Genomic DNA, 12204 nt, shown 5'->3' on the forward strand with positions numbered 1-12204 from the left:
TCCAGTGTTATTTTGGTTAAGCTCTTTGCCAGAGTGGCAAGCTTGGATTGGAGCATCAGGTTTATTAAAGGCTATGAAATTAAATTCTCTACCAAAAGAAAAGAAAAAAGCCCACTTCTTGCCGATAGTCACTTCTTTGTATTTCCTTTGATGCGGTTCAGTTTGACTTGAATTTTAGCCTAACAATTTGCTACACAATTTTGTTTTGTTTTCACAAAGTTCTAATCAGTTTAAACTGCAAGCGGTTTGAAATGCCTCTCTAACAGCTTCCTCGGCATTGCTAATTAAGCTTGAAATCTCTGTGTTGTCCACAATTGTATCTAAACAAGGAGCAGAGTGTATCTGCTCACTGTTTGCCACATCTCCCAGCTGCATATAATTCTGCTGCCTGTGCAGAAAGTAATCCCAATAGGATAGATCCTTCAGTCCTTATTTAGGCAAAACTCCCAGGGTGGCATACAAGGTCAAGCACATCATGTGTTGACGGAATAGATGGATTTGATGGTAAGAGCATGTAAGGCAAGCAGTACGACATCTATAGCGCAAAGACTGGAAGCGCTTGGGCAGAGGGAACAGCTTTGCTTTATCCCCCAGGGCGCTTTGTACTGCGGAGTCCTGAGTTACGATTATGGTTTGTAGGTGCTCTCACCTGACATGTGGGTGTTAATAATAGGTAAAAGCACAGGCTATCAAAACCTGTCATGTATTGCCCCTGTCTCATAGGAGCAAAGCTAATAGAATATCATAGTTTTTGAAACTACCAAGGTTCACTCCAGTGGAAAAAGAGTCCTAACAAATCCTTGAACCCATCTTTCTGCAGTCGGCAAAGCTGGTGGATGATTTATCTCTAGGCAGTGACCCCAGTGGTATGAAGCAATACTAATCTTCCAAGGTATGGCTGCCATTGTGCGACAGGGTCCAGGGATTTCGGCAGTAGCTCTGTGCCAGTTCGCCTGCACTGCAGAAGCCTTGAACAAACTGTTTACCTCTGGCATTCTGGGAGGGATTCTGAGGGATTTCCTTCATATTAGAAATCTTTGAAAATCAGCATATCACGCCAGGCGTTGTATTATGCAACTGTTTGGAAAGCAGGCCCAAGGTCTGGTTGTGAGCTCAGGATCTCCTGGGACTGAAGAAATTCAAGATGGAAACTGTCTTATCAGATCATCCCTCCCTGCCAGGGCAGGCTCATCTCCTTTGCTCAGCTGGTGCTGCTGTGCTTTACAGATGCGCATCTCTCCAGCGCTGCAAAAGCCTTCCCCAGCTTAGTGGTTGGATGTTTCTGGACCAGATGCAGTCCTGATATAGTGTGGCCGACTTCACATAGTTATACTGGGGTTCATACCCAGTGTGCGGTGTGGTTGGCAGTGCTAACAGCAAGTATGAGCTGTGTGCACCAACATACACCATGCACTGTTTTGATTTTGTGGGAAATGTGCAGCTCCTCTTTTCTGGTGTCAGTAGACAAGATGTGAGAAGGCTTGGATATGCACCTCCACCAGAAGGAAAATTACTGAAGGAACGGGAGCTGGTTACCAAGATATATAGCAATGTCCTTTTACATAGTAGATGCTAAGGATGCTTTCAATTGCTTGGCTTACTATAGTATTATGTGCAACTATAATTATTGTTGTTGAAAAAATTTCATAGGCATAGACTTTTTTATTCTCCATGCATTTTTAAAGTCACCTGTGAGTTACAAGTATTTCCCCCGTATTAAAATTTTTTCTCTTGCAAATTGCTGTAGTCACATTGGACTACTCTGAGTAACAGCTCAGATGCTGTTGCCCCGTACTGCACCTTCCAAAGTCAGACCTTGTTGACTTTTGAGGTGTGTGCAGTTGTTATAGATAAAAAAAAAACTGGAGTTGTTGCTGTTAAAAATACCTTGTTTCCATAAAGTACCCATTTGGGCACACAAACTACTTCACAAGTATTTATCAAACCTAACGGCATCCTGTTTCTCACTGGAATATGCGACTTTTACAGCCATTTTACTTACAGGCAAACTGAGGCACAGAGCATAGGAGTGCTTTGCCTCTGACAGTTACTTGATTAAAAAGCCAGAAGTAAAATCCAGGAATTTTATCTTCCAGACCACCAGTTTAGAGAACGAATCCCTCATTTGTTACATTCATAAGTTCTGCTGTTTTAAAGTGACAAAGATCTCAGTGTTGTCAGAGCAAGGAATGTACAGATGAGTAGCTTTGAGTGCCAGAAAGTAGTTAAGTAATTTCCAACATCAGGCTTCTTGTGGATTTTTAGCTGGAAGGAGTCTGTGTGATTGTGGTTGGACATTGAGCCTAATGCACAGCAGATCGTTTAACCCTGACATTCCTTCATCACTCTCAACTTGGTGGTACTAGAGATGGATGTGGGTCTTATCTAAACGGGCACTGAGCAAGAGAGAAGTCACCCTGTCCTTGCCTATGCTGTTCCAAACATTAATTACATTCACCATTAAAAATATATACTTTTCTTCAGGTAGTATGGCCAGCTCATGTGCCTGCCACATCCAGCAGTCTTCTCTAGGTTTCCTCTCCAGCCTTTGGTATGCTCAGATGTCCCTTAGCCTTCACTTGATAAGACAGCTGTCTTTAAGAAAGAGCAAATGGAGCTCCTTCCTCCCCTCAGAGTAGAGCATATTTTGACATCTGCATATCATTTATGAAGCATTTCTCAAGCCCTGTTCCATTTTCATCATGGCTTTCATGTTATTGCACATTTGTGGACTCAATTGCATGTCATTGTCATCTTTCCTACTAACATAAGCCATAAAATGCATCTAGTCTTTCCCTAATAGTTTCAGGGCAATGGGAAGGGACTCCTTCACCCTGTATGCTGAGAGGAGACCGTCACATTGACCTCCAGCCGCTCTGAGTCCAAAAATACAAAGCTGAATTAGGTTTTCCTGACAAGAAAAGCAGATTCCAGCAGAGGGGAAGCATGCCAGCTGTGGTATTGCTACTGTGCTGGGAAAGCCACTAAAAACTGAGCCGAATGGAAGAACTATTTGAAAGCCACTGAATACAGCAACCTCCAGGGCCTGAGTCTACACTATGCAGTTGGTAGCTGTATGCCCAGCTCAGACCCGCATCACGCTGGGAGAGTAGCAGGGATGCCAATGTAATTTATTCCAGTATTTTCCCTCCCCTCTCCCAGCAAAACAAGCTATACCAGCTAAAGAGCACCCTCACTGCTTACCACTGTGTCTGAATTAGAGGGTTTTGTCAGGATATTTTGGGCTGTCAGGGGTCACATCTCTTGCCCCAACACACCGACACAGCTATGGCAATGTGGCCTGAACATCAGAGAATCGGCCAAGGTGCTTCCCCAGGGCTCCCCCTTGCTGGACCTACCCCTCAGAGCAGCAGGAAGGGGAGTGCCACCCACTGCTAATAATGTGACCGGCTGGTCAAGCTAAGTGAGAAACATTAACTCACGCATGTCCAAATTATCTCCTCAAATTCGGAGGAAGGCATTTCCTGCTGGCCATTACTGAACTGAATGTTGTGTTTGCCAAGATTTACCCATCTGCAGTGACAGCAGTTGGGGATGGCTGGGGATTTTGGGGGGGAGGAAATCGGGTCTTGGATTTTCCTTTACTAGAAATAATGCCAAAAAAAAGGTTTTGAAAGTGTTGAAATTACATCTTGACACTTAACCCCTGCACCAATGTCTGCTTTATATTTAATTTATAATCCAACTATATATTTGCAGACCCAAAAACTAAATGAAACCATTTGAAATTATTTGAAGTGCAGTGTTTCAATTGACCTGATCTAATTTGGGGTTTATAAATTCACCAGACTTCTTGAGATTAAAGTGTTCTGTCTTCACTTAAGTATGGAAACATTTTCAAGCCTCAAAAATTATCCCACAATGGGGAAAATGTCTCCTGCTCTGCTTTCCTCACAGTCTGAGGAAATGAAGGACGGAGTCACAAGATTGAAAGCAATTCACTTACCGCACTTTACTAAGTTACAGTTCAACTACAGTAGTTGACCATGTGCCTGTTTTTAGCACAACAGTCACTTTTCATTCCCGCAGCTAATACCATCTCCTCTGCACAGTCACTCCAAAAAATGTATTTCTTCTGCAGTGCTCACAGAAAGTGAGTTCGTGTCCCTGTGCATGAGTTGCCAATGTAATTTAATTTATTCCAGCAACTTCCCTCCCCTCTCCCAGCAAAATAAGCTATACTACGCTCATGTCCCTGTGCGTGAGCGCTCCTCAATCTGCTGTTCACAGTGCAGGAGAGATTATTTATGTTCATTAGAGCTCTGGATGAATTTCCAATACATAAGAAGCAATGACTAATCTCTGTGTGGCTTTTCTTCTGTATTCATTGCTAGGTCATTGTGGGAGGGTCCTTGTGCTGCACTATATTGCAAGTTACTGCTGTCACCCCAAATTTGGTTATGAGGGGTTATAATCTACAGCATTAAGGAAGCAGGATGAACTGCAGCCCACAGGCTGTCACTGCAGCTCTGCTCCTCGAAGCCATTTGCCAGCTTTCCATCTGGGATGTGAAGTTTTCAGGAAGGGATTCAACCACTTCACACTTCCAGTCTTCAATGGCTCTTGTACCCCAGAAATCTTTCCCAGCAGTTTGGGTTTTCACTTTGTGTCCCATGTTTAAACCTAACATCTGCAGAGCAACTCCCTTTGGCTTTCTGTGGCTTCTGAAGGGCCAAGCAGTGCTATAGGGAGGCCCTCAAACAACTTCTCCCACTACTTGCTGTCAATACTTGTTCCCAAGCAGCTTGCTCCCACTTTGCTGCTGATTGTGCTGTACGTGTTTAAGTCTCTTAGTTTTTAGTTGCATCAAGCTGATGCTTGATGTCCTTGTCATTTCAGTTGTTCTTTGCTTGTGTTTTAGTGTATCTTTGCTTGGGGTTATTTTTCTTACTGATATATTAGGGTGCATTATTCTCCCCAGGTGAGATTCGTTTTCTTTGCCACAGATAAGCAGTTCTGCCCTCAAGAGATGTGGACCCAGACTCAGCCTTTAACATTGGGCCAACCTTCCATTTAGGAATGGATGGTTCCTTCCCCATCCTTTTCAAACCCCAAAAATTAGTGGGATTTGGAGACACACGTGTCTCCAAAAAAAGAAGGGCACTCCTTGCCTCTTGGCCAAAAACATGGGAAAGGATGGTAAACTTTCCCCTCAGCCCATGCTGAATTTGTGGTCCGTATTCTTATGACATGAATTTGATCACAGCCCCTAGGTCTGATGTTTCCTAGCTGGTTCTTATCTTTCTTCTCTGTGCCTTGCTTTGGCCCTCTGCATAGCTCATCAGATGCACTCATCTCCACTTGTTGATTACAGAGAGAGCTGGCAATGGCAGCTTGGGAGAAAAGAAGAAAAACAGGGCTGTTAGTTTTTCCTTCATCTTGTTTGGCTTTCTGAAGGCCTGAAAGCTCCAGGAGATACTAGGAGAGTTAGCTAAACTGCGAAAGAGCACAAAATCAAAAAGCCAAACTTATGATCCTACAGGGATTCTATTCCCATAATGTGCAGAAATACCTTTGTGCAGGTTGCTAGCTGCTGGGGCAGCATTTAGGCATGTGGGATAACCTAATTAAAGAATCAAAGAAAACCCTGTTAGCTCCACAGGCCAAATCCTGCCTTACAGCAACCTGATGTCAAATGGGTGTGAATCAAGGAAGCTTTCCCTTTGGCATCTTCTGATAACACCTTGAAGACAAGGGTCTGAGCCAGGGTTCTAGCAAGGAAAGAGGCTTAAGGAAATATACTCCCAGACAGGGAGTGAGCTGGAGTCTGCAACTAATGACTTTGTTTTTCCTCACTGGTACAGACTCGGAAGGGTGAAAAAAATAAATTTCTCAGGTCTAATTTTCAGGTTGTATAGAAGGTTTAATCAGGAGCTGGTTAATTTAAAACGCTTTTCTTAGCTGCGAGAACGTCAAACAGTGTGACTGAGCTGAGATTTGGGAGCAGAAGACGTGTTTTCTGAAGGCATAATCCAGAAGCGTGATGACCTGCTGTCCTGGTCACGGCAAAACTCCCACCAAAGTCAGCGTTAACATGAGATGTCAGACAAGATGATTGTAATGATCCCTTGCGGTCTTAAACTCTGTGTGTCTGAAACGTGCGAGTAGGAGTTGTATCAGATCTGTAGTGAGAGCATTTCCAGGCCACGCTGTTTGGTGTTAAATCCCTTTGCAGGGTGGATTGCAGCTGCAGGTTTCTGCTCCGTGCACAGTACCAGGTAGGCTGTGCTCAGTGTTGCTGTTTGGAGCACTGTTACATAGGCTGCTGTAGCAGACATGGGGAACTGCTGAGCAGATCAGCCCCCAAAGTGTAGGTAAGCCATGAAACTCCCAGCCATGTTGTTGAGTGCTCAATGTTTATCAGAATTCAAAAAGCGATCAGGAAAGTTCATGGGACAAACATCGACTTGAGGCTAAGTACAGAGAAGTCGAGCTCAGGAAGTCCGTAAGCCAGAAATCGCTGGAGGCTGGGAGCGTATCCTAAGGAATTGCTGTGTTTTGCTTGCCCTGTTCTCATACCTTGGCCTCCGCTGTTGGCAACTGTTGGAAACGAAGCAAGCAGTGACTTGGTGAGGCAAACGCTCCGTACCTGTGCATATACAAAAGTTGTCATAGAAAATGCCTTACGAGTGGCACAATCTTCCATTGGTATCTGCAGGTATGCTGTGTTCCTTCCTCGGCAATACAGAGAACAGCATGGATACAGACTGAGATGATGTGATCTGCTTATGCAAAGCAAAATGGTAAATTTGCCAGGTTATTTCTCCAAGGATAAAATTATTGACCTTGCTTTTTCTGGCATACCAGCTACTGTTATAATGATGATGATGGTGACAGCAACCAGACAGAAAGGCCAGCAATAATTCTTTCCTGCCCATTATTACAAGGCATAAAGCAAAATCCAGTCTGAAACCAATGCTAGTCTGGCTGTGCTCTCCTTACAAATGTGTGAGGCAGTTCTCATATGGGTTGAAATTCAGGACTTTTCATATCGACCTTTCCAAAAACAATCCTTTTGATCTTCTGATATGAACCTGTGTATTTCTATGTTTGTATCTTACCAGTGATTTGCAGCCCAGAGATAATGTCCGATAGCAAATATGTGAGTGTAGAAGTAACCTCTCTGAGCTCCTGGGTGTTTCATCTCCTGACAATACATTTTGGCTGCACATGTAAGGGCTGGATCTTGCCCCTGAGAATATTGTCTCAAAGAAGCAATAACAATGTGGTCAGTCAAAGGACTACTTTCCCTGGGAATTTTGTTGCATGAGGAAGCAGAAGAACTTTAGCCTTCCTGTGTTTGTCAACGTGATCTACCTTCCAGTAGCTTTTTATAGTTCTGTCCCATTAGACTTTTTTCCTTTCCTTTCCCCCCCCCTCCTTCTTTCTGTCTATCTTAATCAATATTGTAATCAGACTTTCTACCTCATCCAAGATTTAAACACTGGTTGATAACATTATTTGATAACTCCAGACGCATCAAGCAAGAATAGTAGGTGAAGTTTGCTTTTCTAAAGTCCAGTGAAATGACCCAAATCATTGCCACAGATTTATTGTTTGCATCTGTGGGCTGCACCCTCCATTCATGGCATGTGTCTTTAAGGTTCTTGGTTTGAAAGGGTAAGTTGCACAGTTGGTGTCAGAAGGGCTGGTGTGGCTCACAGACGGCCATCTGAAGCAAAATTATCTTGGTGTTTCTATAACTAACTGCAAGGGTGAGTGAGGGTTGAAATGAGATGAATCGTTCAATGAACCCCACTTGAAAGGTGGGGTTTTTTGGCTGCAGTGCTTCAGGAGCAGGCCACTATGTAAAACCTGTGCAGCAAGGTTCATGGCCTTAGAGGTGGCATTTCACAGTCATTATCTCAAATATGGTGGGCCAGAGATAAATGAACGGTTTAAGTTATCCTGAACTCCTGTCCTTGCAACGCTTTCATTGCAGACACTGCTTTGTTCTCTCCCCAGACTCAACAGTAGTTTCTGTGATGGGAGAGGAAGATCAAGATTTTCTTACAAGGCAGATAAAGATCCTTTATGGGAGCTGTATTGGCAGAGCAGTTAGGGGGTCTCTGTGTAGCCCCAGGAGTTTGATCTTCAGCTTTGCTCTGCACGTTGTGGAGGTTGTCTCTAATCAACTCAGCTGCAAAATGTCATTCAGACTGGGCAGTCCAGAAGGAAAAACCCAGGAGTGCAGGCTGCATAACTTCTTCATGTGCTCTTGGCTACTGAAGCTACAACGTCTCAGATACACCCACCTGATGGGCCATCTCTGATTGTTTATCAGAGCTGCTGAGAGAAGCCTCTGGCTTGTGTTCTCACACTATACTAAAGACTTGACCCAGGCCCTGTGCTGTTATCATACTCTTTGACTGTACTGTGCTTATCTAGAAGAAAGTACCTAAAGCTTCTAAGTAGACCAGCAGCAGCCTCCAACACAACTGACCTTTGTAAATGTCCTGCTGAGATGGTGCTCACATCTGTTGTGTATGTTTTGTTTGCAGAACACGCTGGAGCAGTGCAGCGTCTGCGCAAAGCCCATCATGGAAAGGATCCTCCGAGCCACCGGGAAGGCCTACCATCCCCACTGCTTCACCTGCGTGATGTGCCATCGCAGCCTGGATGGGATCCCCTTCACCGTGGATGCTGGTGGGAACATCCACTGCATCGAGGATTTCCATAAGTATGGCCCAAGCTGCTGAGAGCAGCAGCTGGCTTTGCTTATTGTCTTTCTCTTTTGTCCCTAAAAATCCTCCTTTTTTAATTCTGAGTGTCCAAAAAGATCTGAACCCTCTGCTACTTCCTCCCAAGGCTCTTAAATAGCAGGCAGAGCTTTGCTCCAAGCAGGCACACCATTGCATACAAGATAAATGGGTTAGGGGCCAGTGCTGCTTGATCTTGGTTTTGCTTAGATCTGAATTTATGGATAACCTCTGTGTTCCCATTTTAAATGCCTGCATTCCCCCCGCCTTCCCCTGCACTCAGCATGTGCACATTTCTCCTCACTGCCTGTACCTGTGCTTCCACATCAGCATCTCCCCCGCTTCTCCCACCAAGCAATTGAGAGGTCCTGTACTGTTGCACTGTGCAGGTGTTTGCTTACTGGCTAGAGGGATCTAGGTGGCCACAGGACGCTCACAGCTCCTCTTGTTTCTAGTTGGTAATTAGCTTTTTAAAGCTGCTAAAAATACAACCCTGGTAATAATTTATAGTGAAACTGCTATTTAAAGTAAGTTGAAAGGTATAGTTGCAAATAGTTTCTGTCACTGCCATGCTACCACCCCCATCATCACAACTAATCTAGGTAAGACAGGTAGATATAATCAGAGCACAAATGTTTCCCCTGTATGGAAAAGACAGACACATTACACCCCTCAATTAAAAGAGGAAATCAATACTGACAAATGTGAGTTTACATCTCAACCATTTATCTCTTAATTTCTAAGGGGGTAGACTTAATTAGAGCCTCGTGACATCAGTGTGTGGGCCTGAAAGCTCAAAGAAGCAGGCTGACTTGACAGAAAGGGAAGCAGCCATGATCAACTAGCATGTTAAAATCCAACATGAGGATGTTCCCTGTAGCTCAGATAGGCTGCGTTAATTGGCACCTGCTGTGTTGCCTTGCTTTTCTGTGCCAGCAGTTGTGTGTAAGGTAAAATCTGGTCCTGAGCACAGGCCCAACAGAAGGCTTACACACCACTCAGGCTCCTGAAGGGTTTCCCTCACACCCACTTGCAATTTGGAGACCCTTCCCCAAGCCCCACAGGCCAAGGGCTCACAAGCCTTCAGGAGGAAGGTTGGGAGTAAGAGCTGATGTCCCATGTTGAAGTCTTTTGACAGTGACTGGATGTGGACCTCAGGGCTTTGAGAGTGGGAGGCTGTCAATCCAAGGAAAGGACACAAAATCACTGAGTGAAAGATTGAGGGGAAGATGGCAGGAATAGCATGAGACCTAATCATAGAATATCTTGAGTTGGAAAGGACCCATAAGGATCATCCAGTCTAACTCCCTGCTCCTCACAGGAGCATAACGGTTACGTGACACTCAGAATGTCTCTGGCCAACCACATGTTTAGCAGCACTTCAGCCAGTCCAGTTTTAATTGATCAGGGATGACATGTCCTCCTGGTCTGGAGGTCGAGTGCTCTACACCTTGATAACCTCTTGATAACAAAACTCTACCTGATGCTCACACTGTCGCTTAGCTACCCCCTGAGCTTGGGCCCCACAGTAGCACATCCACGTCCCCTGAAATCTGCAGGAGTCATCTCTGAGTCGTGGTTACTTAATATTTGGTTCATAATGAATTACCCACAGTGGCCTGGACAGAGAAATGTTGAAGTATTTTTAAGCACCACATTTGAGCTAAATGACACAAGGAAGTGCCTGCATGAAGCGGCATATAATTAACTGCGATTACAGCTCCGGTCATATCATGATCCATTTAAGTTATTTTTCAGAGCGCTCGCTATAGCTACTGTTTAATTCTCTTTTTTTCGTTAGATCGCAGCTACACAGACATTTTTCATCTGCTGCCAGTGAAATTAATATTTTTCTTTATTTCTAGTACAGATTTCCCCCCCCCCCCCTCTTCTAAGCTAGTTAATTCTGAGATGGTTCATGTGACAGGCTGGGTGGCAGAGTCAATCTTTCCTAGGCATTTCTGAAGAGAAGGGCTTTTGATCTCCTTGTGTTCTGATGTTTGCCATAAGCATTGCCCCCTGTCACTCTATAGCCTGTGACCCCGGCTCTCATTACGCAGCAGCAGATTCTGTGGGTACAAGGCTTTTTTTGTGAGCAGAATTTGCAGCCAGGGAATTGGTACCCATAGGTTTTGAACCAAAACAGCAAATAATGATTCACCACATGCTAAATATTCTCAAGCATCTCCACCTGCCTGGGAGCAGAGATGGCCACTTCTCATGGGCAAATGGGAGGAGCAAAACCAGAGTTAATACAGAACATATGTGAATTAGCCAGAAGGGTATACAGTGGGCAATACAAGGGGAAAAAGAAAGGTCTGTGCTCCTTTTGATTCCTGAGCCGACTAATCTAGCTGACTCAAGCCAGTCCCTTCATGCAGTGGGTGATGGTCACCATACAACTCGGACTCACGCTGACTGTGGAAGAGAGAGCATTGGTGTCTCTGCATCCAGACCTGTTCCCTTTTAGGCCTGGGCAACCCACTAATGGATAACAGAGTTGGTTTTAGCTAGAAAACACAGCTAGCCAAAATTGCCCTGATGCTTCTTGTTTGAGAGTGAGCACAGCCAGGAGCGTGCACCTGTGTGCCTAAGTGGGTAAGATGGCTCAGAAGTTTAAAATGGATGGGATAAACCTCAAAAAATTAGTGTAGTGTAAAGCAAATCTTTTTACCATCTCTATTAAGACTTTTTACCTATTTGTTCCAAGCTCCAATCTTTAATATTTTGATTTTTTTTAAGAGGTGGTCCTGAAGCAGATCCTGGTCATCTTTCTAACCTTAGGAACTGCATGGACTTTCTCAGAGTTAGGCTGGGGGTTGAGCCTGATGGTTGCGGCAGTGCATATGTGTCACAATTGTGGGTCACTCAATAGGCACTTCAGTTGTTAATTAGGGCAAGCAGAATATTCTTTGCTGCCTGTCAGATATTCTTGAAGTCCTCTCCTAATAGTCTGCAAAATGCTCTTTAATATCCTGCAAGCCTGAAATTGCATTGTAAGACTAAAGTGCTCCTTCCTGTCTTCTTTCCAAGGAGGCAGCTGTGCAAAGCTGCAAACCGTGACATATATGTACATGGGGGGAGTGTGTGTGTTTGTACAAATGCACATGTTTCTGGCTTGCTGGTGCAGTTAACAAAAACTTTCACTCTGAGTTTGAGGATGACTGGGACCATCTCTTCTTTCTTCAGGAAATTTGCACCGAGATGTTCAGTGTGTAAGGAGCCCATCATGCCAGCCCCAGGACAAGAGGAGACTGTACGCATTGTCGCCTTGGATCGTGACTTCCATGTCCAGTGCTACCGGTGTGAGGTTAGTATTCTAATCACGTGAAGGACAGAAAGCAAAGGTTGGTTTAATTTCATCACTGCCTCGTGTTATATACACAACAGGCATACCCTATTGTAACACTGGCTCTACAATCAAATTACTTCATTGACTTCAGCATGCAAGGAATTTTTCCTCATTTATATCAGCACAAATGAG

At 44.4% G+C, this 12204-nt stretch overlaps 1 protein-coding gene across 10 annotated transcripts in view; it reads left to right on the forward strand.

Annotated features, from left to right (window-relative positions):
- The window catches only part of LPP (LIM domain containing preferred translocation partner in lipoma), an 826113-nt gene that overhangs the window by 326755 nt on the left and 487154 nt on the right, over window positions 1-12204 (forward strand). For all 10 annotated transcript variants that reach the window (XR_012776441.1, XM_075507128.1, XM_075507132.1 and 7 more), the window contains 2 exons: window positions 8523-8701; window positions 11910-12030. Coding sequence is in view for 9 of the 10 variants with exons in the window: in XM_075507128.1 (XP_075363243.1) it covers window positions 8523-8701; window positions 11910-12030 (300 nt within the window). In the remaining variant the exon portion in view is untranslated. The remainder of the gene's footprint in view (window positions 1-8522; window positions 8702-11909; window positions 12031-12204) is intronic.

Source organism: Mycteria americana, chromosome 7, assembly GCF_035582795.1.
Source record: "Mycteria americana isolate JAX WOST 10 ecotype Jacksonville Zoo and Gardens chromosome 7, USCA_MyAme_1.0, whole genome shotgun sequence".
Lineage (NCBI taxonomy): Eukaryota > Metazoa > Chordata > Aves > Ciconiiformes > Ciconiidae > Mycteria > Mycteria americana.